The 26619-nt window shown below is 35.7% G+C and overlaps 1 protein-coding gene across 4 annotated transcripts in view; it reads right to left on the reverse strand.

Moving 5' to 3' along the window:
• Positions 1–2901: 2901 nt before the first annotated feature.
• LOC145295947 (tRNA-uridine aminocarboxypropyltransferase 1-like) overlaps positions 2902–26619 on the reverse strand; it is a 97322-nt gene continuing 73604 nt past the window's right edge. For 2 of the 4 annotated variants that reach the window (XM_080141838.1, XM_080141835.1), the window contains exons 2-5: positions 8387–8582; positions 5796–5933; positions 4390–4714; positions 2902–3206 (exon numbers count right to left, since the gene is read on the reverse strand). In XM_080141838.1, coding sequence (XP_079997964.1) covers positions 2917–3206; positions 4390–4714; positions 5796–5933; positions 8387–8551 — 918 coding nt within the window. In that variant the 5' untranslated portion in view covers positions 8552–8582 and the 3' untranslated portion in view covers positions 2902–2916. Of the gene's footprint in view, positions 3207–4389; positions 4715–5795; positions 5934–8386; positions 8583–12083; positions 12108–20368; positions 20499–26619 lie in introns of those variants that run through there. The other 2 variants (XM_080141836.1, XM_080141837.1) reach the window with 2 other exon arrangements.

Genomic DNA, 26619 nt, shown 5'->3' on the forward strand with positions numbered 1-26619 from the left:
CCCTATCAACAATTTTAGGAAAGTTAGGATGCCCACCTCAATTTCTACGTTTACTCAGGGAGTTCCACACTAATATGCAGGCTCACCTAAACTTCAATGGATGTCTATCAGAACCCATCTCAGTTGACAATGGCATGAAGCAGGGTGATATACCAGCACCTACACCTTTTTCTATTTATTTTGCAACTATTCTTTCATTTGCCTTTAAAGATTATTTTCTGGATGTTTATTTGCGTTTCAGAACGACTTTGATTTTTGTCGTTTTCATGCTTCTACAAGGGTCTTACATCTATGCAGATGATGCTGATCTTGTGGCTCATAGTGAGAGTGGTATGCAGGGTATCATGGTATTTGGGCTTAAGACATATTCACACCTACTTGAATATATTATCTATTGTTTATAATTACTCGTTCTCATATCATATTAAATCTCCTAAAAAAAAAAAAAAAAAATACAAAATACTGTTAAAAACCCACCGAATATATGTCAGCCCTCCCTTGTTGAGTGAGTTTCTAATAGTATTTTGTATATTTTTTTAACTCATTTTCCCAAACTTACCATGTTCAGCAGAGATTTTGGTACCATTTTAAATTTTCCAATACATCGATAAACACTGTTTTTCGAGCTGAATAAACATGTTACATTAAATAAAAACACTAAAATATTGTGCAGTTAGGTAAAAAAAAAGTAACTTATCTTGCCTTTGATAACATTTGTTATATATATTTGCTTTTTGACAACTTTTTCAAATCTGTATAGTAATACAAACCCAAAGCAACTCAATATAAGTGTCTGAATCAAGTTTGAATCCTTTCGCAAAGATGTGAGCAGCATTACTTGGTCTTTGTTGGAAAACATAAACAAAGGTCATTAATTTGTGGAAAACTTGGTTTGCGGACTGCAGGCTAACCACCTGTTGGTCTGCATACATTGTACAATTGGCAGAAATTCTCATCTTGAAAAGAACTAGAGCATCTTCGGACATGAATATTCTGATACATGAAAGAAAAGAAAAACTACAAGATATAATTTCTACTTATATATAAAAGGCATTGTGAATGTGTGTGTTTGTTCTCTATTTACTCAGAAATGGCTGGGCCGATTTTTTTTTTTTTTTTTTTTTTTTTTTTTTTTTAAATTTCACATAAATGTAGATGTGTGAGTATTCCTAGATATGTTTTGTATCGGAATGCCTCCGATAATTATCAATAATCGAAAAAATCTGATTAAAGAAGGAAGTCTGATTTTGACCAAAGTTAATGCCTTATACAGCCTAACATCAAAATTGCATTCAAGTTTTAGCATCGCACAAGCAGAAAGGCTCAGCCTATAAAATTAATAGTGGCTTGTTTGATAAGACGAGTGCATTCGAAATGAATATTTCTGTTTAGAGCACAATTATATAAAAAATTATATAAAATCAACAGTAGGATAAATTTGATTGAAAAATGGGTGATTTCACCGGTTTTAATGACAAAAAGTATGAGAAAGTGGAATATTTGTTGATCCTCATTCAATCCTGGGCAACATCAAGTCCCTGCTAGTCTTCCAATAGAAACAGTTGCTGATAATCCTTAAAAAAGTAATAGATTGCCTTAATTGCTTGATCTTGTTAAGAAGTTTTTTTGTTTTAAAAAAAAACAAAAAAAAACCCAGTTCTCTTAGGCCTTGACAGTGAGTAGTTGCTCTTATGACTCTTGTATGAGAAGTTCAGTGCTCTCTTTATAGTTGCCACTTCAATGCCCATCTCTTCTGCCAATGTTTGCATTGCATTACCTGGATCTTTTTTTTTTTTTTTTTGTAAGTTCTTGACAAATTGTAATGTACAAACATAAATGAAACAAAAGAAAAATAACAGCATTATTCTGATTATTCAAACTACTTGTTCTCATTTTGAGTATTATTCTAACATTTCGATTGATATACCTCCAACCATCTCCAGATGTATCTTGTTGAACTCACGAATTTGCATGAAATTTTAACCATGACGTAACAGATGAAATACTAAGTAAAATTCAGTTCTAAGAGACACTCTTTTGGAGGTTAAAGGTTCAATCCTAAGAATTGTTCATATACATTCTAAGGACCTTACTCCTAATCACTGTTTCCACATTTCCATCATAATTCTCCGGCTCACATGTCATGGCCTTTAAAATATTCTAGGAGCACTGAGCTGCATCTAAGATTTTTGATTTTTATAATCCATCACGATTCATCATGATGCAGATTACTCTACTTCAAATATTCTGGTGCTTTTCAGTCATCTATGATCTGATTTCTAACTCTCAAATCCATCAACAGTATAGAGAAACAGCCTATCTGCTGCATTTTACCATTATTAAATATTTAATAGTTCTGTTATGAAGCCAAAAAAAAAAAAATGTTAAAATTTATCCTAAACACTCTAAATCTATAATATAAATCTCACCTGTCTGTTTAAATGTATGTATGTATGCATATATATATATATATCTGCCTGTTTAAATGTATGTATGTATATCTGCCTAAAACTTTTGACAGAGGGGACATATTTTCACAAGATCAGTATGGTTTTGAAGCTCGACCCTTCAGACGAAAAATTGGCTAAAAACATTAATTCCTTTACCCTCAACCGGGCACTTTTCTACAAGGAGGGGGTCACCTTTTTCACCGATATTTTCAAAAGTCATACCCTCTTTTCGATTGACTAGCCTTAATTTAAACATTTGTCACTTCCGGTCTGGTGATGGACACAGCGGCAAAGACATAAGGTTTTTTTTTCATGTTCTTTTCCTCTTTCGCGGTACAGGTTCGAGCCTTCCTGTCAATTAGCACTTTTTTTTTCTTTTGCTCAACACACACCTGGGCAATGCCGGGCACCCAGGCTAGTAATACGAATAAAAAACACAAAAAAGCACAAATGCAGATCTTAAAAATCAGGATTTTTTGTTTTTATTTATATTTTGTACTTTTTTGTCCTCTTTAGTTTGATAAGCCAAAAGATGATGTCCTCCATTATAAAGGCCGCGAATCTTCTGATACATGAAACAAAAGAAAAACAACAAGTTATCATACTGTCCGTTATATTCTTCGGTTAGAAACAACTGGTGATAATCTTTCAAAAAGTAATAGATTGCCTCGATTGTGCTCAAATAAGTTTCAGGTTTGTCTTGTTGATGTCGCCAAAATTTGGTCGTCCTCGTCTTCAGCTCCACACAACGAATGCCTAAAAGCAAAATCAAAAAAATTTAAAAGGAACAGAGAATAAAAAAAAATTATACTTGAAAATTTGATACTATTATTTTTATATTTCATCTTGTCACATGCTAAGGTTTTGTGAATGATTTCCAACTTTTCAAGTCTGCTGCCATTTCGATTGTGCCACCTGCCATGCAATTTTAATATGTGTAAAAATATACATTTATTTAATTAAATAGTATTTTTTTTTTTTGTTACACAGGAATCACTACTTATCACAAGGCCCGGAGGCCACTCGAGGATAAGGGTTAATGGGTATACATTAGTCAATGTGATTATAGCGTAGTAAACATAAGTAGTGGGAATTTTGTAAATTGCATTACTTAGGGAGACGGTTCATCAAGAACTTGTTTACGTTGGACTTGAAGACAGATTGTAGTCAGCTGGAAAGCAGGCAATCGGAAGAGAGTTTCACAGGCGTGCAGTTCTAAGAAAGAAGTTTTGTTCATGGAATCTACATTTAGAGCTAGGCACGGACAAGGAGTGTGGGAAATTACTGATAGTGGTTCTAGCCAAATGTGTTTTTTTTGTGAAAGTTTAGAAAGGGGGAGGGACCATAGATTGAAGCTCAGATGAGCACTTGACATGAAAATAACGATAAAGCAGAGACAGGCTCGCAACATCTCTTCTGAGGAAAAGAGGTTGCAAAGAAGAGAAAAGGGCATCCCCCACTAAGCTACAAAGTCTATTTTGAACTCTGTCAAGACAGGATAAGCTGCTTCTAGCAGTTCCTGCCCAGATGTAGCAACAGTACTCCATCATTGGCCGTATTAAGATGTCTAATGTGCAACGATTAGATATTTTTAATTATTATAAAATTTACATAATATAAAAAAAAAAACTAAAAATTTTAATAAAATTCATATCATTTTTATAATCAATATAATTAAAATTAAAAAATCTCTTACAAATACACTTGAAGAATAACCTATCAGGTAAAATGAATTTCATGAACATTACTTATATCGAGAATCCTTATTCCAATTTTGATCAAAATCTATAACAGTACATATATTTACTTATATAAATATACAAACAAATACACGTTAAATAAGAAAATAAAAATGTGTAAGATGAAAAATGAAAAAATATGCATAATAGTTTTCTGTTCCTGTAACTTAAAAAAAAAAAAATACAAAATAACTACAAACCTTTCAGTCTTTCATCTTTATAAATCCTATTCGTCTGGTTCCAAGTGCTGTCAATGAAAACCACTCTGTCGAAAGGAGCTTTCCCAACAATTCTTTGTTTGGTGGCAGCACTCTCTGTTAATCCCTCTTCATACTTTCTCTTTTGTGGTTGTTGATTTGAGGCGACGGTAGACATTGAAAGGGGTGACGACTCCTGCGTCTCAGGATCTGGGTTAACCGCATTATCTCCCTTAGATTCGGTGTCGCTAACAGGGATTTTCTTTATAGATTCTGCACTAATTGCGTCAAGAGTTTGCGAAATATCACAAGGAAAGACGAGAACAACCTAGAGGAGGAAGAAAAGAAAAATATTGTATATTTTTGTTTACCAAAAAGCTATAAAGAATTTAACAATTGTATTAATTTTTTTTACTAGCTGTTGAGTGGGTGGATGACATAGAAATAATTTAAAATATAGTCATGTTTACACTTTTTTTAAGGAATTTAAAAAAAAACTTTATTTATTCTTTCTTTATTTTATTTTGGATTTCAATAAGTATTTGATTAATAATAAATCATTTTAAAAAGTAATAATACTACTTTGATCAAGTGTCATTTAAGCAAGAAAAACAAAATATAAAAACAAATCTCTTAATTACACAAGACAAACTTAAGTTACTTCCAAAAATGAGAAAAGAATATTGATTGGCTTCGTTTTGTTTACAACATATCAACTATCAATGGGTTATTTAATTCAGAGTTAAATTGTTGAATAGATTCCTATAAGTAGCATATTATTTATTTTATTTATTTTTAAATTTGTTTTTAAGATAGTTTGAAATTAAATTTTATTGAAAAATCGGTTCTTGTCCAGAATTTCCCCATATTAAAACATAAATATATAGAAAAATCTGATATATGTATGTACCTGTGACAGAAAAAAAAAATTTACATAATTTGATAAAATAGTTTTATTTCTATACAGAAAATATTTTTAAGCGATTAATGGAAATTCAGACATTATAAGATAAATCTTGCAAGTTTGAATTATTGAGTTATCTCCCTATGTTAATTTTTTTTTAGATTGTTTTCAAAATGGCACACAAGACAGTCGCTCTTCTGTTACTCACTAAATTTGATTTTCTTATTCAAAAAATAAAACTAGTTGATCAATTTACGTAATTTTTGGAATATGATATCTTCGTTTCCTCATGGGTACATATATCATAAAGATTTTTCTTTATTTTTGTTTTTTGATATAGGGTGAATTCTGGACAAGAACCAAAGAGTCTTATTTGAAAAAAAGATTGAGCAATGTTCATGATTTTAAAACAATTTTTGCTAAAGGCCGATCCACATTCTGGGTCATTCAAAATTTGCTTATGGGAAATCACAGTAATAAAAATGGTGCTAATCAAGACACTTGCCTTTTCTCGGTCATAATTTGGAATACAGGGGTAGGTGTACACAGTGACGTGATCTGGAGCCAAAACAGCTGCATGACTTGCGGTGCTTTTACCAACACATTCACTCGGGTGACGTATGATATCAATTTGCAATGGAAGCTGGAAACAAAGTTAAAAACAATGCAATAATGTTTTTTAAAAGAAAGCCATTAAAATACAAAAATATAAAACATGAGGCCTGATATGAAAGAGATCCATCTTTGGATATATATAAATTTAAAAATAAGCTGTTAAAAACACATACAATGCAGTTTTTTATTATTTTTTTTTTTTTTCAATTTAATTTTTAACAACACATGTCCTCCTCAGAATTAAAATTTTAAAGAGTAAAAAAATTTGGATTGCACGTCTTTCTAATGACTTATTTGTAGTAATTCAAAATTTCCTATATTTTAAAACAAAAACATTATTTCTAATTCAATTGGGATGGCTATGCGCATCTTCTTGACTAAGAAAACTTTAACCCTTAATCCATTTCAGCATTAGACAGATTAAATACATCAAATGGTTAAAAAAAAAAAAAAAGTTTCTGAATTTTTTTCTTCTTTAGATAAGAATTGATTGTTCATATTATTTGGATTCTTCAGGCTACTTTTCTCATCTTGAGTGTCATTTTTCCAATGTTTTAATTGATGTAATCTTCAACCTTCTATTGAAATCGGAAATTTGCACAGAATTTTGAACGCAACTCTCTATTAATCTATTTAATCCACGGGGATAGCATACAATTTCAAATTACTTAGGATTTCTATCCGGCCATGTCTGATGGAACAAGAGCATGCTACCTCTATGGATTAAATAAATAGTTCCGTTCAAATCTTTTTACAGATTCCAAAGTAATACACAAAGATTCCCAAGTTTGACAAGATATACCTGAAGACACAGATTAAATCAACCGAAACATTATGAAAATAACACTCTAGATGGGAACAGTAGTTCAAGGAATCTAATAATATGTGTAAAAAAAAAAAAAGACATTTATTTTTAATTTTGAGGAAGATATTTGTTGTTGAAAGTTAAATTGAAATAAAAGAATATTACATATATAGCTATTACTTTTACTAATTCAAACCTACTATAGACTATATACAATGCTTTAAAAACAAAGACTATTTCTAATTTAAAATGTATAAATTTGAAAACAGAAATAATTGCTGTTTGAGGAAGTTAAAATTGAAGAAAGGTAAAAACATGGTTTATGAACCCAATATATTTGTACTAGTGTATGCATTTGAAAAGTTATTTTGTATAAACAAATTGCTTGTGCCTGTTTACTTGCCTCCCAATGAGGGCAGAGTTAGGGTAGGATTTTAGATGAAGAGAAAATCAAGCTTCTCAAAAGAGGACTCTCTGGATTAAGACAAAAATAAAAATCGCACCAGTCTAGAAGATCCTCTTCCTCACCAACTGAGGCTACAACAGATGAATTGTAATATCAGAACATATTCTTAACCTTAATCCCAGCCAAGTTTAAAAAGTTAAATATTCTTTTGGTTATTGAATGTTTGAATAAAATGAATTGGCTGTGTGTGTGTGTGTGTGTGTGTGTGTGTGTGTGTGTGTGTGTGTTGCTTTTTGTCACTGTGAGCAAGTGGATAGTAGTTATTGCAGATCTGCATAATGTTGTGTTTGCTCTCTATTTGATTCTAGCTCACTGTGTATTGTGTGCAAAAAAAAAATGTAGAAATTCTGAATTTTCACATGTAAAAATGGAAAGAATGAAAGTGAGGAAGTACTGTTGACTTACAAATTTCCAAGAAAATATCTATAATGAAAAATTTTAATTCTTAGACTGTGGAGTTGCAAGGCTACAAGGTCCAACTCCAACTCTCAGAATTCCAACTTTCGATTGTCCAATTCTAATTAAATTTTCACATCCAGGCAGTGACAAGGTTTATTTTTTTTAGAGTAATAGATCATAAATCACAGTTCAAAAATGTCTGTGAAGTTAAAATAGTTTTTATTTCTGATGTGGATTATGCAATATGATTGATGGGGCTAGCAAACTACTCCATCACATCAAAGTAAAATATCACAAAATCGTGGCAATCATATATATATAAATATCACAAATGGCTTTTATACAAATGTTTTTTGTTTGCTCATTTTATATCATATGAGACTTTTTTTAGGATTATTTTATGCCCAAATGAATTATCAATTTATTGTAAACGATTCTTGACAAGTTTATATTTTAGCCATAGCTGGAAATGGAGGTTTATACTTTTCCCCTTAATATATGACTATGTGTGTAAAGGTGACAGAGCTGACTTAATATATGACTATGTATGTAAAGGTGACAGAGCTGACTTAATATATGACTATGTATGTAAAGGTGACAGAGCTGACTTAATATATGACTATGTATGTAAAGGTGACAGAGCTGACTGGATTTGAAGTCAGTTTAACCAATTCCAGTCCACATTGATACACATCACTCTAAATACAGCCCCACAGATTAGTAGCATAGTCTTAAAGCTTAAAAAAAAAAACAGAATAAGACATAAAAAATAATTAAAAAAAAACAAATTTAAAGTGATTAAAATTCTTACTTTTACAACTGGGATTTGTTTCTCTGTGCCAATTACGGGTTTGTAACATGTATAACAGAAATATTTGCGAGATTTGTTACATTTCGGACAAATCCTGCGCTCATCAGTGTCATCAAGAAAATCATAGTTGCTTATTTTCAAATCTGGAAATGGATATTCCTCCATTGTTGCTTGATTTTTGTCTTGTTTTATTTACCTGGAGAAAAAAGAAACAAAAACACTGTTATTTGATAAGTTTGAAAAGAATCTTAACTTACAATACTTATAAAAATTCCTTACACTTCAAGATTAATACCAAATCAGTGTGTGTGTGTGTGTGTGTGTGTGTGTGGTTACAGAAAGTTGATCCTAGATTCTCCAAATTTACACAATACTTCAATCAGAAAGAGGCACCTCTAGGAACCAAGCACCTGCCTATAAGGAAAAATTCAAACATTGTCTCCAGCAGGAGACAGTGAGAGGCTCAACTTGCCACAGAAACCTTTGTCAGTCATAACACTATTACACAGACTTCTTGAATACAAACGAACTCTAGCTGTCACTCCTTGGCTACTGGCATCGTGACAAGTGAAACAAATCATAGTTATGGACTACGAGGGGCGTGCAATAAGTAATGCCCCTGACCCACTTCCCATAGCAATAGAGCAACGAAACTTGGCACAGTTATTAGCCTTTCTCTACATAGGAATCACCCAGAGTTATGCATTTTTCCCATCGTTTGATGCAGCTCTGGAGACCGTTTTTGTAGAACACCCCAGGTTGGTCCTCCAACCATGACATGACTTCAGAAATCAAGGCTGCATCATCTGGGAAACGCTTTCCTTTCAAAAACAACTTCATGGCTGGGAAGAGGTGAAAGTTAGAGGGTGCAAGGTCAGGAGAGTAGGGCGGATGGGGAAGAATTTCATAACCACACAACCGTGCTTCTGATCTGGCGACATGCGAGTTGTAGACCAGAGTGTTGTCCTGCAGGAGGAGGGTACCTTTGCTGATCTTGCCCCGCCTCTTGATTTTGAATAGCTTCCCTTAATTTCCTCAAAAGTGAAGCATAATAGGCTCCTGTAATTGCGGTACCCTTTGCCAGGAAATCTGTCATCACTACTCCGTCCTGGTCCCAGAAGACTGTGAGCATGACCTTGCCAGCGGAGGGCTGCACCCTTGCCTTCTTTGGAGGTGGTGAGTCCAAGTGCTTCCCCTGCATTGACTGGGCTTTGGGCTTTGGGCTTTGGGCTTTGGATCATAGTGATGGATCCAGGTTTCATCCTGTGTAATCAGTCTTTTGAAAAACTTTGACTCATCTTCTTGGCACATCTCCAAATTCATCCTCGTGTACTCGACGCGTTCTCGCTCCTGGAATGGTGTGAGCAACCTGGGAATCCATCTAGCAGACACCTTATGCATATGCAAATGGTCATGAATGATAGTTTCCACAGACCCTGTACTAATCTAAACATCTTGGGCTATTTGGCGAATAGTAATGCGCTGATCTTCTAAAATGGCAGCCTCAATTTGACGGACAGATGCCTCATCAATGGCAGAAGGGGGAGGGGGCGACCAGGACTGGAAGCTGTTTCCACAGACTTCCGGCCATGTTTGAATTCATGATGCCAGCATTTTACAAGGTCATATGATGGGGCATTATCATCATAAGTTTCTTTCATTTCATCAAAAGTCTCCTGTGGTGTATGTCCTTTCAAATACAAAAACCGAATCACTGCTCGACATTCAACAGGCTCCGTTTCACACCTGATTCAGTTCAAACACCTGTAAAACAGAAACCACAATTAGTTCAGAGCTGTAATTTGCCACATAACCCGTAGAGATATAAATCATTGCACATGCAAAATTTCAGCTAAATCAGACAACTGGAAGTGAGTCAGGAGCATTACTTATTGCACGCCCCTAGTATTAAATATAGCAACAGCTAATACACCCTCTCTCACAAAGTCACTCGTATACAAGTCCACACACAAATAGACAGAAACAACTCTTTCGAGTAGACACTCTTAACTAATAACTCTTTTCCGTTGGCTCCTCTACACTAACACACATATTGTCCGTGTTGTCTACAATTAAGAATATTGATCAATATTTCTTTCATTGACCCATAATTCGGAAACCAAATCTTTCTTGACCTCTCCTGATGGGAGCTTTATAATTTACACATACAAAACATAATCCTAAAGTTATGTAATCAATTTTCAAAGCAGCCTAAATTCTCAGATCAATTATATGCCCTACTGTGATCTATTGTCAGTTTCGAAGCAAAGGAAAGCTAACAGATGTTTCTGAAAGAATTCAAAACATACTTAAACAAATTCAGGCTGTAAACAAAAAAACTCCCGTCATGAGAGAATTGCTGTCAAAAATCTCATGTACAAAATATTTGAATGTTCAAGAAAAAAAGAAATCAAAACTCAAAAACAATGGCAAAATGGAAAATTAATACACTTTAAAAGAGGTCTCAAGTCACTTAAATTCGAATGCCCAGAAAAAAAATCATTTGTACAGTGTCTTTTATTTAGAAGTGGCAAACTTTAACAACTCTATTTTCTTTAATTGCAGATTTTGCATCAGCTTGCTTTGGCAATTCATTATGAAGAGACTGACATACAAGCAGTGTTTGTAAAATTGTGCAAATTTATTTTGAAAGCCATTTTGAAACATTTGATGAATGAATAATTTCACGAAATGAACCTGTCAACTGGCCACCTTGTTCATGCAATTTAATCCCATTAAATTATTTTCTTTGGGGATATGTAAAGTCCTATACCTACTCTGATAAACCAGACACAATAGATCACTTGGAAGACAACATTCAATGCTTTATTGCCAAAATACAGCAGAATTTAATGCATAGAGTTTGTAAAAATTGGACCTTTAGCTTACACCATGTACACGTGGGGGCTATATGTTTGAAATTATATTTAAATAATAAATGCCAACAATTAATGTTTAGAATAAATCACATATTTTATAATAAAAATATTTTTCTGTAATTTATTTTAAAATTTTCCACCTTAAAAAAAAAAAATAAATAAAAAAAATGACCCTTTACATTGAGAACTCTTGAAAGTCAATACAAGATTTAGTCCGAATAACTGAGAAAATACATCATCTTCCAATTTGGTTTGAATATTGAGCTTCATTTTTGCCCTGGAATTTAATTCTCACAGCAATTGATCTAAACTATATCAACTAATTGTTTTTTTTTATATATTTTTACACACACACACACTGTTCCAGCCAGGGATGGGACATCTTACCGGATGCCAGACATTCACCCGCTATCTCATACATTCCAACCAATGGATCTTTTTAGGATTTTAACTGTTCCTTTAAGAGTGATTGTTTGAATCTTTCTTGCAATTGGTTTACCAAGTATATTTGCTAGGTAATTTTTGAAATTCTTTTTCATGAGTCTAGTTGCTTCTACAATTATGTGAATGATGGAGATCTTCCTAAGATTCCAGTTTCTTTTCATGTTGTATTTCATTATCTTTTCCCTCTCAGCTCTGTTTAACCCAGTACCATTGAGACAAGAACTTCTACTGAGGTTGCTTCTTTCTCCTTGTCTTATGTCACTATGTGAGGTTTAATAGTTCCATTTTTAAGGTATGTAACCGATGTGTATATGTAATGCATATGTACACCTTTACTATGTTGCTAATTCTTTCAAAATTTCCAACAAACTTACGGACATAGACTGTAGAGTAAACCAATATTTTGGAAAAGTAAAGCTTTCAACCATTTTCTGGAAAAATTGTAAAATATAGATATATAATATCATCTAATATCAAAGCACAATAAGATTGAATAACATGGCAGTCTTCAAATCCAATGTAAACAAATACCTGCCATAAACCATTCTTTGTAATCAAACTTTGCTCATTCAATTCATCTTTTTTGATCCTATAATTCATTCCATCTCATCAACTCTTATGCTTCAGTGGTAATTCAGAAAAAAAAAGAAAAAAAAAAAAGAAAAAAAAACAGGATGATTAAATGTATTTTTATTTTCTCTCCCCCTCCTTCCTCGCAACAGTAGTAAATATTGCAAAATGTTATGTAAACAAACATGATCGACCTTTGTTGGATCCAATGTTAATGTCGATAGAAGGGAAGAACTCAAACTGACTTTTCACTTGTAAATGAAATGCTTGTTTGTTAATGTCTTGCAATGTTTTTGGAAAACAATGATCAAATATCAAATGTTGTTATTTATGGCATGAACTTGAAATATTGTCAGCTCACATCATTTGTCAACAGAGGATTGAAACTTTGCCAAAGATTATCAGTTGTTTTTTGTTTTCTTCTGCCCAAAGCTCAATCATCATCAACAGCAGCAGCCACACAACACACCTCTTTCTGTTATTCACAAGCAAACAAATGGCAAGAAATTACAAACATGCAAAAAAGCAGTAAGCAAACTTACTGTCTCTTTTTTTTTTTTTTTTTTTTTTTTTTTTTTTTTTTAAACATAATTGCAAACTTCTAAAATAACATCTACAATCTCTTAGAACAATAGGTCTTATAGATTTTGGTTACGTTTGCAATATTCTGGTAATTAAAACATAATAACAATTTAAAATTAGGGTTCTCCCAACTTCTCCCTTTTTGCTTCCTGTCCAGAATTTCCCCTATATTAAAAAACATAAAGGAAAATCTGTACAACGTAGTACATACCCATGATAAAATGAAAATATCATATTCCAAAAATCATGTAAATTGATCAAGTAATTCTATTTTTAAATAAGAAAATAAAGTTTTATGAGTATTCAAGAAACTATCTCGCCCTTCATTTTAAAAAAAAAAAAATTAAATAAAGAAAGGGGCATAACTCAACAATAATTCATACAATTTATGTTGTAATGCCTACAACTTCCTATTAATTGCTTAAAAATAATTTGTTATAAAAATAAAACTGCTTGATCAATTTAGATCACATTTGGAATATGATATTTTCGTTTTGTTGTGTTTGTAAGAATGATGTCATTTTTTGCTGGTTATGATAATTAGCAAGAAGATTTTGTATGAGTATGAAACTATTAACAATAGAAAAAATAATAACTTTACAAGAACGATATTGTAAATAATGCGAGTCTACAGTCTTGGTCCGTTCTCTCCTAGAAGAGACAATTCTACTCTAAAAGAGTTATTTCTTTTTTTCTGCTTATAGCACTTCTCCCTGTAGGACATTTGATGTGGATCTACTTGTAGGGTTAAAGTTTGTTTGCACATTTGCTGCATCCTTCTGGTTGGACCTATCTTATGGGATTTACTTTGTTTACTGCATGTTGCTGGAACACTTTGGGATAATTCAAATGTGTCCAGTAAAGCATTTAAGGGAATGATTTTGCCATTTGATTATCTCCGTAACGAAACTGATTTGCATGTCTGACCTAAATAGATGATTATACATCTGTAATGTTATGGGGAGGCGTTCTCATTTCGTTCTTCCTCTTGTCTGTCGACCCCATCGACGTGCCAAACAAATAAAAAATAATTTGAACTCCCTTTTTTTGAGAAACACTTTTATTTCCTGTCTGTGCTTTCCATTTTACATAACAGATTTTTACAGGGCTGTCACCGGCTAGTCGGAATTCATTGTCGTCTGCTGTCTTTCTCCTACTGTTCATACTGTCACATCTTTCTCATTCCACTCTCTTTGTCTTACTGCTGCTATCTCCGCATGACGTCCCCAGTCCTGCTACCTCCTACTACTCCTCTCTCTATTTCACTGCAGTGACTACTGTCTTCGCGACGTCGCCGACATTATGATACACATCCACATCATAGATTACACTACCAGAACAACGTACTATGTGACCTTGCTATTAGTTCACTTAATATTTCCAACAACGTAGGATAAATATGTGCTACTGTTAGTTGGATGCCATATTGAATATCCACTCGAGACAAGGGACATAACTAAATATATAGAAGAAGGCCACCAAGTTCAATAACTTTAACACTTGTGTCCATTTTTTTATCATTATGGAAGTCTTTTTCTAATATAGGTTATCCAGGTAGGAACTGATGTGATCTTGCTTCATGATGGAGACTGAACTGGTTTTCCATTGTTCTGTTTCTCTTGTGAAGAGTATCTGATGATGGATGAATAGCATCCATTGACAAACATCGCTGTAGCTACTTATAAATATCTCCAAGATCTCTCGTGTAGTTTCTTTCCCTTTTAACTTCAAGAGTTCTCTCTTAAATGTGTTGACAAATAGTTCAGCTTGCCAATTTGATTATGGATGGAAAGGTGGAGATCTGAAGTGCTGAATACTGTTTTGTTTAACGAAGTCAGAAAATTCTGCTGAGGTAAATGTGGTATCATTATCAGAAAGTAAGACTGAAAATTTCTTGTACTTTCTTTACAGTTTCATTCAAGGTAGTATGATTCATTTGAAAGATTTCTGGCCACTTACTATAAGCATCAACGAATATTAGATAATGTTGTTCATTTATTGATCCTGCAAAATGAACCTGTAGTTGTGACCAAGGAATTTTTGTTGTACGCCATGAATGCAATATTGTTTTTTGAAGACACTTTGCAATAAGTTAACATTTGGTACAATCCTTTTACAAGTTCCTCTAGCTGCTTGACCATGCTTGGCTGATATACACAGTGCTAAGGCTTTCTATCTGATTAATCCCTTGATGTCCATAATGAAATAGCTTGAGAACTCCATTCTTGAATTTGAATGGGACAACATGTTCAGCAAAAAAGGAGAGTTCCATTGATCTTGAATAAAAAAGATCTTCACTGAAAACATGGTTAAAGTTGTTGGTCAGTGCATGTTTTTGGCCAGCTTGTGAAATAAAAATGTAGGACTTTCTTTAATAATGGATCTGTGGTTGTAGCCACCTACATCACATTACATCCGAAGTGACAGGCAATTATCTCACTGTGGAAACAAGTCCAGAAAAAACTTCAGAGTCTGTAGATATAGCAGCGATGACAGTGTCTTCCACTGCTTTTTGATGAAAAGAGATGAGTCTGGATCTGCTTGGCCAATTTTGCTGCCTAGTTGGTATTTCATGAAAAAATCGTAATCTAAACGCATAACTGCCCATCTTTGTAAATGGTTTACTGTATAGACTGGAATTCCTTTCTTGAAACTAAAATACTTGTTAGGAGCTTGTGCTTAGTGATCAAAGTAAAATAACAGCCATTATAGCATTTTGTGAAATTTTTTCACAGCATAGATAATCGCTAGAGCCTCTTTCTCAATTTGGCTAGATTTTCTTTAGTGCGTGTCAATGATTTTAATGTGTGTGCAGTGGCTTTTTTTCTTCCATCAGGAAAAATATATAATATTACTGCTTCAATTTCATAGCTGAAGCATCAGTCATCAAAGTAATGTTGAATGATGGATCATAGTGTGTATACCATAGGTCAAAACAAAGAAGTGATTTCATTTTCGCAAATGATTCTTTGCATGTGCTTGACCGGTTCTATTCAGTATCTTTTGTAAGATTGTTAAGAGGCCCCCATAACATGTGCAGTTTTGGTAAGAAAGAATAAAAATGACTTACAAGGCAAAGAAAGGATTGAAGTATTGAAACATTCTTTGGGGCTGCCATGTGCTTTATTAACTGAATATTATCCATTTTCGTCAAATAAAAATCCTAAGTATTTCACAGAAGTTTGGAAGAATTTGCATTTGTCTGGCCTTATATGAAATCCATATTGTTGAATTTGATCGAGCACAGAAATTAGGCAGCACAAAAGTTCCTCTTGAGATGTGCCTGCAACAATGATATCATCAATGTAGGCAACTCCTGGCAATCCTGTGAGCATTAGATTTATAATTTGTTGGCGCTGACTTGACCGCAAAATGGAAGACGATTAAATTATTGAGAATGAAGTCGGTAGTAATAGTGAAGAGTTTTGGAATCTTCATCAACTTTCAGTTGTAGATATGCATCTACAACGTCCAGTTTTGCAAAACAAGTTCCACTGTTGAGTTTTAAGAACAAATATTTCGGTACAGATAGTGGATACTGATGTCTTCAGTGCATCATTTAAACCTGTGGAGAAATCTGCACATATGTGTATCTTGCCATTAGCCTTCTTAACAATGATAATAGGTGCTACCCAGGATGAGTAATTTGTTGGTTGGATAACTCCAACTTGTTGAAGGTGGTCCAATTCTTTTTTTACTATAGCTAAAGCTGCATATTGTACAGGACGCTTTGGTCTGAAGACCGGTTTTGCATTTGACTTCAGTTTTAAAATCGCTTTAACTTTAGTGCAACATCCAAGACTATTTTTTGAAAAACATTGATGAACTTTGCCTTAAGTATGTTCTAAAAACTGTGTTTTGGCATCTGCTGCAGCATTAGTATGGAAAGAATTGAAAAGTGAACTTAGAGGAACATTGAAAAGATCAAGTTCTTCAATAAAATCCAAACAAAGATTTAGAGTTGATGCATCAGAAACATAACACACACCTGAAAATTATTTTTCTTTAAAAAAGACATTACATGTTAGCTCACCAGTTAGTTCTATCTTGCTTCTTGATGCACTATAAGCAACATGAGTTGTATTCTTAAGAGTTTGTTTTCCCAACACTTCCCATGTTGGATGTGAAATCAGAGTGATATCTGAAGCAGTATCGAACTGAAAATTGACTGGCTTGTTAATCTCAACAAGTATATATTTCATATAAGATTCACAATTTACATTAAAAGTGGCAAAAATTGAATTTGATATGGATTTCTGGAAACATCCCAACGTTTTTATATGGGTCTTGTAAACATTGTTCGCACGTTTTTTTAATGGGCAAAAATGACCATAGTGCATTTCTCCACATAAACAGCAGGGCGTTGAAGGTTTCTTTCTCCTTCCAGTTGGGATTTTCCTACTGATTTTATACTACTGTTGTTGTTATTTCTTTGTCTTTTTCGAATATAGACGTGTGCGTATCTCACCGTTGTTTGAAGACTGTAATCCTGTGATGAAAATGAAGCATTTGAATTGATCTTCTGTCAACAATTTCAGCCCAAAATTTTTGCATTGTACATTTACAATTCCAGCATAATTAATAGAATCATTGTTTGCACTTTTCTTTAATTTCAAACAATTATAGTGGATGTTAAATAATAATGACAACTCATCAAAAATGTGCATTACCTGCGCTACCATTGTGTTAAATGTGAAATTTCTTGGTGTTTTGGGTAAAATAAAATTTGTATAACATTAGTGTTCTGTTGTACAAAGTTTTCGAAGTAACAAACGCAATTTCCAACCATCATCCTTCCCACTGAATTCATATTGGAAAGTGTCCTACCAATGTTTGTTTTAACTCAGGATTAAACTGGAATTCAATTATTGTATTTGCTATACTATCAAAAGAATTCAAACTTACGGTTGATGCTGCATGTGTTTGGAATTGTTTTGTTAAAGTCTCAATTTGTTTTGCCTGTAGAAATTGTTCTTATTGATTTTATGCAGCAAATTAGGAAATTTGTTAAATTTTAAGCCCATGATTACATTTTCAATAATCGCATAAATGTAAATCATTTTAAAACTTTTAACAGAGCTGTTAACAATCTCGAAAGGTGATAGTCCTTCATCTTCAACAGGAACTAGTAGCTGGTTTATCTGCCTTCGAAGATATGAGTTTCCAACCGTGCGTGGAAGAGGTCGATATGATGTCTTCTGGTGTAAAAAAGATCCAGTCCCTGCACTGAGAGGATATTGCAGAAGTTCATAATTAATGTTCATGTAAGAAAAGTCCTTAATATCAGGTTGGCAATACAGACCTTACTAAGTTTAGCGGACTTAAATAATAGTCAATGAGCCTAATTATTTAGGCTTGAAATAAAAGTCTCAAAGAGACGAAAGTTGGAGGCTCCATTAATGCCTCATGTGAAGGGCGAGTTTCAAAACATCCTTCTTCTACAACTGACTTGATGAAACTGAAAAAAAGGCATGCAATAAAAAAATAAAAAAACACGAAAGCGAAAAGCTCTACAGTGAATAGAATCGACCGATTTGATTGGTTCAAAACAAATTGGGTGACATGATGTAATTGTCAAATTTCTAACAATCTTCAGTAATTACTGCCTTCCATAGTTGTCTTACCACGTTTTGACACAGACACGCTACAACAGAACACCGACCACTCTAACCGGTTTTGGGTAGGATTGAAATCGCTATCTTCTGAAGATAGTAGTTTCGCGGTTAACAATCTGACGAAGGCCAGAGGAATAGCTGGCCGAAACGTTGTGAAACAGCAACTATAAAGATGATAATAATAGTCTGCAAATAAATTACTCACCTTAAAAAAGGGTACTTGTACAGTTTAATCAAGACATTAAAAAAATGAAAATATCGAAAAAATTTTTAATTTTATGTATCCGTTATGGAACGAAGTTCTCTGAAAAAAAAAATGTCACTTAATTTCATCAAGTAGTTTGTTTTTTTTACAGCAAAAAAACAAAAACAATTTGTTATGATACCGAGCAAAAGATTCGATTTTTAGGAAGAAAAGCTATTATTAAAGATGGGGAGGGAGTGTCGGCGCTTTAACTGGAGTTATCTCCCCGTGGCGTGCTCCATAAATTTCATGATGGCTGACTTCAACGCGCTCTCATAAAAACGTGTTTTTCCGCTGTAAAAAAACCCAAAAAACTACTCAATCAAATTAAGTGAAATTTTTTTTTTTCAGAGATCTTCAGTCCAAAACGGATACGTACAATTTAAACTTTTTTCAATATTTTCATTTTTTTAATGTCTTGATTAAACTGTACAAGTATCCAAAAAAGAATTCCTAAAATTTTTTTTTTTTTTTCGAACAAATAATTTAAATGAAACATTCTTTGAATTAAAGCAACTTTGAAGATTCAACAACAAATTAATAAAGGAAACACTTTTCCGAATTAAAGAAACATTGGATTTTTCCAAAACATACTTGAAGTAAAGTTATCCCTTGTTTTTTTTACCAAGAAGCGCACCAAAAAAGATGGTCGCCATCCACATACTGCAGAAGTTCCCTCCCCCCTTTTTTAAATTATGTGTTGATCTATATTTTTGTATATTTAAAATACAAAATTGACAGGGGCCAATTTTTCAAGGTACACCGCCGAGAGCAGAACACTTTCTTAGGAGGAAGTGACATGTCAAGGCACTACAATCTCATTAACCCTTACCCTTTGATCTAAAAGGAAACCTGCTATAAGTACACACACAGTTGATGCATTTTAGGTACTAGTGCACTTATTGATCCATGCTGAAATAATAACGTTATTATTTAAAAAGCCATTCTTAACATGGGGAGGGGAGGGTGTTTTGTACCTATTCTATACTTTAACCTTACAATTGAATAAAAAAACATATCATAAAACTTTAATTAAATTTGGAAATACGATTTAAAAAATAGCGCGGATCAGTAAGTGCACTAGCACCAAAAAATGAAGATCTACTTTTCTTTTGCCTATGACCTTTATAAATAATATGAAAGAAGAAACTTTGCAAAAAAACATAAAATTTAACATTTTAGAGTGGGGATCACTTTTCTATATTAATTTAACGTAAAATGAGCACCCACTTTTTAGCCACCTAGCGTTCAACGGGACATATTATTTATGTTTCTAATGTAATCCCACCCCCAGTTGAATTTATCGTATTTTGGGGTTTGCTTTCTTTATGAAATTGTTAGGTGAAAGTACAGAATGGTCTCATAAAAAATTTAATCCCCTTCCCTCTTGCCAAAAAAAAAAATAAAAATAAATAATTAAATTTATCGTTATTTTATGTTTCAAATGTAATCCCCACCAAAAAAAATTTAATTGTCATGTTTTGCCGCCTTCGCCCCCACCCCAATCACCAAACTTGAAAAAAATGTTAGGAGTAACATGTCTCGTTGAACGCTAGGTGGCCAAAAAGTGGGTGCTTATGTTACGTTAAATTTATATAAGAAAGTGATCCCCCACTCTAAAATGTGTGGTAAATAATACATAGCTTACCTGAGTGTAGCTGCCGGAGGTGAGGATGGTCTTCCAACAATCAAGAAGAACAATAGCATTGTGGTTATTTATGCTAATAGAGTAAGGTAAATTGTTATAAAAACCTTCCTCCTTTGTGAAGAGTCTTCATTATTCTTTTTATGTTACTGTGGTTACAAGACCTGAGAAGAAGGTCGCGAAGAAGATTGTATTTTTTTCGCAACCTCACTTCAGGTTAGCTACTCTTAGTTATATGACTTTTTTTTTCCAACAATTTGCGAAAAAAATACATTAGTTCAACACAATTTCTTACAGAACTTTGAGTCATTAGTAACAGCAATTAGTGACAACTCTGGAAATTGTTCGATTACCCGTACAAGGATATGGAGACCTCTGATACTTCAACTGTGGCAGATTCCAAGGAGCGACACCGTAACCAGATTTCCATTCTGAAGATGAAAATCAAGGGGAGGCTTCGTTTGTCCCGTGGCCCAGAGATCACTCCTGCTGTATTTTCTGTATTCCACAGGGAAATTTTGGAATATATCAACGAAGTTGAAATCTCCATCTGCAAGTTGCAACTTTCCTGTGTCTCTGAAGAGGAAAGAGAACTTATGGAGTCCGATTGGCTAAGTTACCAGCTGAATTTACGGAAGGAATTAGAAGATCTCTCACTCTTGTTACATCCTCCAGAGGCTAGTGGCTATTCGGAGCGACCTTCCCTTCCATATACGCCTGGACCTTCTACGGATAGAGCTAATTCATCATTCACTGTTAGACTACCTCAAGTTCAAATCACTGGACCAACGTTCAGTGGTCGTGAAATGGAAAACGATAGAATGAGTTTTTACAATTTCTTATCTCGATTTGAAAATTGTGCAGCAGGCATGGCAAATGACGCAGAAAAGTTAAACTTTTTAAAATGCTCGCTGTCTGGGAGACCTCTGCTGCTGATTAATCACTTAAGTTGCATCAATACCAATTATCAGCAAGCACTGGCAGTATTGAAACGAGAATATTTAGATGTGAGTGACATCATTGATAAGATATTCCAAGATATTATCGATTTCTCCCCCAAGGGGGAAAATTCTTATGAGGATCTTGGTAGTTTCATCTGCAGAACAGCTTCCATTCTGGAAGAACTGGCCAGCTCTCTCGATTGTGATTTCTCTGAGGATGGTTCTGCAGGGGCCCGATTAATGGCCCAAATACTTTTTTTGAAATTTCCGAGAGCATTGAAGGGAGAGCTTATACAGTTATGTGGCTCTAGAATTCCTTCTCTGTCTGTTTTAATGCGAGACACCAGTGAGGCTATTAAACGCTTGCTAATTAAAGGCGGCGGGTTGCCTGATTCTTCGGATATCCATCGAAACAATTCTCGGGTAACCGTTTCAAAATCTAGAGCCACTACAACCAGAGATGTTTCTTTCCGCATAGATTCAGATTGTCAGGCTCCTTCTGGTTACTCGAGTAAACTACCTCCTCTGATTTGTGTTACCTTCGGTCGAGGAGGAAGAACCATCTCTGTAAACTGCCTATTGGATACTGGCAGTGGCAGAACGTATTTGTCTGGTGATGTCTTGCACTCCTTGGGTTCCTTGAGTTCTGACGGTTTGGAGTGTCATTTGAGGCTGACTACACTTCTCGGAGAATGTGAGCAAGTATACAGAGAGGTGAAATTGGATGTGGACTTGGGGTCTGGTCATGTGGGGCACTTTCCGGTACTGGTTGCCAACTCATTGGACCTATCCTTATATCTAAAAAATTGGCATTTGCTGTTGGAGGAGTTCAAGCGAACTGGATGTTCTCTGGCTGGGCAATTTGAATCTGGCACTGATGCGGTGGCTATAAGTGGAATTATGGGTCTGGATCTGGTGCAACATTTGGGCCCCTTACAGTTGGTGCCTTGTTTGGGGGGTCGGGCTTTCTCTGTTCCTGCTGGTTTGATTCCCTTTGGTGAGGTGGACACTTTTTTTTCTACAAATCCTGCCCCTATTTCAAGAGATTATACGTTGTTCAGTGCAGTGATGGAGAATACTCCCCAAGTGGAATCATCGCATGTTTGCTTCATCCTGGAAGCCGACCCTACCTATGCGGACTCCTGGGTGGATGTCTTTCCCTCTAGCGATGTGGAAAGAGGATTAGAGAAAATGTTCAGCATTGAGTCATTGGGCATTCAGGACGGAGAAGAGATTTCAGGATATGATCAGGGTATGATTCGGCAGTTCCAGGAATCTATAATATTCAGGGATGGTAAATATCATGTGCAATTACCCTGGCATGCAGATAAGCTGGCTCTGGTTCCTTCCAATCATGCTATTGCTTTGCACGTTTTGGATCGTGTGGTCAGGAGCCTGGAGAAGAAGGGGCTGTACCAGGAGTATGTAGATGTATTCCTTCAGCAGCTACAAGAGGGTATCATAGAGGAAATACAGGTGGATCCTCAAAATTTTGTGGACTATGTATGGGTGCCTCATCGGCCAGTTTTCAAGACGGATCCGGCAGCTACTACTAAAATCAGGCCTGTATTTAACTGTAGCTTGAAGGTCGGTAACTCTGCCTCTCTTAACGAGGCTGCATACTCTGGTGTGAATATGACAGGAGATATGTTGGACCTGTTGATGTCTTTTAGATCGAATAAGTTTGTCTTGATTGCAGACATCAGGAAAGCTTTCTTGATGGTTCGCCTTGCACTGGAGGCAGACAAGAACAGGTTCTGTTTTTTTGTGAAGGATGGTGATCGCCTTCGATGTTTCCGCTATGCCACATTGATTTTCGGGTTCACCTCGAGTCCCTTTATATTGGGAAGTATCTTGAAGTTTCATGCAGCCCAATATCCCTTTGATGAATGTCGAGTTGCGATGGAGAACCAATTCTATGTCGACAACCTGGTGGTTACTGAGTCTGACCCAGCAAAGCTTGTAAGGCTGTATTCCCAGGTTAGGAGGCGGTTGCAGGAAGGTGGATTTGTGGTGCAGTCCTGTAACTCAAACTGCGACAGCCTTAGGGAGGAGATGAGGAAATATGGTACATTGAGTACTCATGAGGCCGGATGGGAGATGGTGCTCGGGTACCGGTATGATCCTATTTCAGAAAAGCTCCGCACTGCTCCTGTTAAGTGTGATCCGAGTGCATCTACTAAGAGGCGAATCCTTTCGGAATCGGCAAAGGTATTTGATCCCTTATCTCTTTGCCTGCCTGTGACTATAAGGAGTAGGATTTTGGTGGGAGAATTATGGAAGCGGGGCATGCAATGGGATGATGAAGTCTCTCCAGAGTTTCAGTCTTCTTGGAGGAACCTGGCAGAAGACTTATCTAAATTGAGTGACATGCATTTCTGCAGACAGGCCCATGACGGGAACCGAACTGGAGAGTTATACCTGTTTTGTGACGCTTCTAAAGAAGCATATGGATTTGCAGCCTACTATGTTCAGGACAACAATTCTGCATTGATCTTTGCCAAAGCACGAGTGGCTCCAGTGAAGGATAAGACATTACCAACTTTAGAACTAATGGCAGTATTTCTTGCTCTGAAGTGTTTGCCCACTATCTTGGTAGGATGCAAGGGTGTCCGCCCTTCTAGGTTGTGTGTGGTAACAGATGCACAAGTAGTATTGTCATGGATTTTATCAAAAACAATGACTAGTAAAAGCATCTTTGCTAGAAACAGGTTAAAGGATGTGCTGCTAATGAGCTTGGATTTGGAAACGAATTACGGCATCAGGCCGACCTTTAGGTATGTTTCTACTACCGAAAACCCGGCTGACTTGATCACTCGTGGATTAACGATAAGGAAGTTCCGAGACAACTTTGACTTTTGGTACCATGGCCCTTCTTGGTTGCGCGGTGGGGTCTTGACTTGGCCGGAGCAGGAGTTGCCCTGTCTTGATGATAGGTGCCAGCAGATTGTTCGTTCATCAACAAATTTTGCGGTGATTGTGGATGAGGAGTGTGCTTCGGTGATCTCCATGCGGCGGTTCTCTACGTTTACCCGTTTGTTGAGGGTAACTTCTTTAGTCTTCCGATTCATCGGCTTGATGAGGAAAAGGGAAGACAACTACAACAAGAAAGCCGCAATTTACTTAATAAAATGTTCGCAACAGCAGGAATTTATGGCTGAATTGAATTACCTGCGGAATCCTATGGTAAGGCCTGCACCTAATCGTGTTCGAGCACTAGATCTTTTTCTGGATGAGGAAGGGTTGATCCGCTCGCATGGACGGCTGGACAGGTCTTCTCAGTTTTCTTATGAAGTTAAGAATCCCTTGTTGCTGGGCAAGAATCATCACCTAACCCGACTTATAATATTAGACTGCCATCTTAAATGTTCCCATCTGGGTACAGGATCAACCTTAACGGAATTGAGATGTCAAGGATACTGGGTGCCTCAAGGGAGGCAGGCAGTCAAAAATGCCCTGAATTCCTGCACAAGGTGTAAAAAATACAATTCTAGGCCGGTACTGCCTGAGAACATGGCCAATCTACCAACTTCTCGTGTCGAATTTGAGGTTCCTTATAGGAATACTGGAGTGGACTTCACAGGACATTTTTGGGTGAAGGAGGGTAACAGTGAGAAAAAAATGTATCTGTTGTTGTTCACTTGTTTGAGTGTAAGAGCAGTGCATATAGAGGTGGTGCCTGACATGAGTATATTGTCCTTTTTTCAGGCTCTAGTCAGATTTACTAATGCACATGGTGTTCCAGAGTCAATTCTCAGCGACAACGCAAAAACCTTTCTGGGTAGTGGAAGACTGTTTAAGCGCCTTTGTCTTCTCCAGGACTACCAGGCCAAATTTGGGTCATGTAATATTAAGTGGGAGACAATTCCTCTATTTTCCCCCTGGGTTGGAGGTGTATGGGAGCGTAGCATCAAGACTTTAAAATCTTGCCTATACAAGGTTATTGGTAGGGGTAAGGTAGATTATTATATCTTCCTAACTATTGTCTCAGATATTCAGCGGGCTGTAAACAACAGGCCCCTTACTTATCAAGAGTCCGCTGACAGGCAACCAATGATTATCACACCCAATATGTTTATTAGACCCAATAAAAACCCTGGTCTATTGGTACCGTTGGGAAGAGATGATCTCTCCACCATGGTTCCTCCCAGCCGGAGAAGGTTGATCGAGACGATTGGATTACGAAATGAATGGTTGTCAAGATTTAGAGAACTGTGGTACAAGGAGTACCTCCTGGATCTTAGAGGAAGGATGCCAGGAAGATCTCGGATACCATTTCAGAATCGCATTAAAAGAAATGATGTAGTCTTGGTCAAGAGCCCTTTAAAACCACGACCCTTTTGGATGTTGGGTACTATACTTGAGGTTCTCCCAGGACAAGATGGAGTGGTGAGGACAGCTCGTGTCAGACAGGGCGACGGTGTGGTGAACGTCCATTCACTGAAGAATTTATATCCAATAGAAATTTCACAATCTGATGATGATCTTGGGGAAAGTGAACCAAATCAGGCGGGTGCATCCTCGCCTGTTGCTGCAGGTAGCAGTCAAAACCAGGAATCCTCTAGTTCATTTTCGGAAGGAGATGGCACCATTTGGTTGTGTCCTGCCTGCAATAGACCTCCAGGGAACCAAGATATGATATGCTGCGATTCCTGTGATGAGTGGTATCATTTTGAGTGTGTTGGAATTGACTTGGCTCCACCCGCTAGACAGAAATGGTACTGCAGTGATTGTGCACCTCAAAGGAGACGAAGGGGTAGACCTAGTCTGTTACCCGATCAATAGAAGTAGTCTTGAGTAGGACTATAAACTACAACCGACAGCGGGGCCTAGGCTAAGGGACAGAATGAGGGTACCCTGAACCACTGTTACCTCCAGGTGGCCCTTGACTGAGGCCTAGCACCTGTTAGTCCCCCTGCAGGGTCACGCCAACTTAGTTTTTTTTATGAAGATATATATATATATATATATATATATATATATATATATAAATAAAATGCACTTTTCTTTTCTTTTTTTTTCTTTTGTTGGGAGAGTGTGGTAAATAATACATAGCTTACCTGAGTGTAGCTGCCGGAGGTGAGGATGGTCTTCCAACAATCAAGAAGAACAATAGCATTGTGGTTATTTATGCTAATAGAGTAAGGTAAATTGTTATAAAAACCTTCCTCCTTTGTGAAGAGTCTTCATTATTCTTTTTATGTTACTGTGGTTACAAGACCTGAGAAGAAGGTCGCGAAGAAGATTGTATTTTTTTCGCAACCTCACTTCAGGTTAGCTACTCTTAGTTATATGACTTTTTTTTTCCAACAA

The sequence above is a fragment of the Euprymna scolopes genome, chromosome 16 (genome assembly GCF_053919585.1).
Source record: "Euprymna scolopes isolate OS-2025 chromosome 16, ASM5391958v1, whole genome shotgun sequence".
NCBI lineage: Eukaryota > Metazoa > Mollusca > Cephalopoda > Sepiida > Sepiolidae > Euprymna > Euprymna scolopes.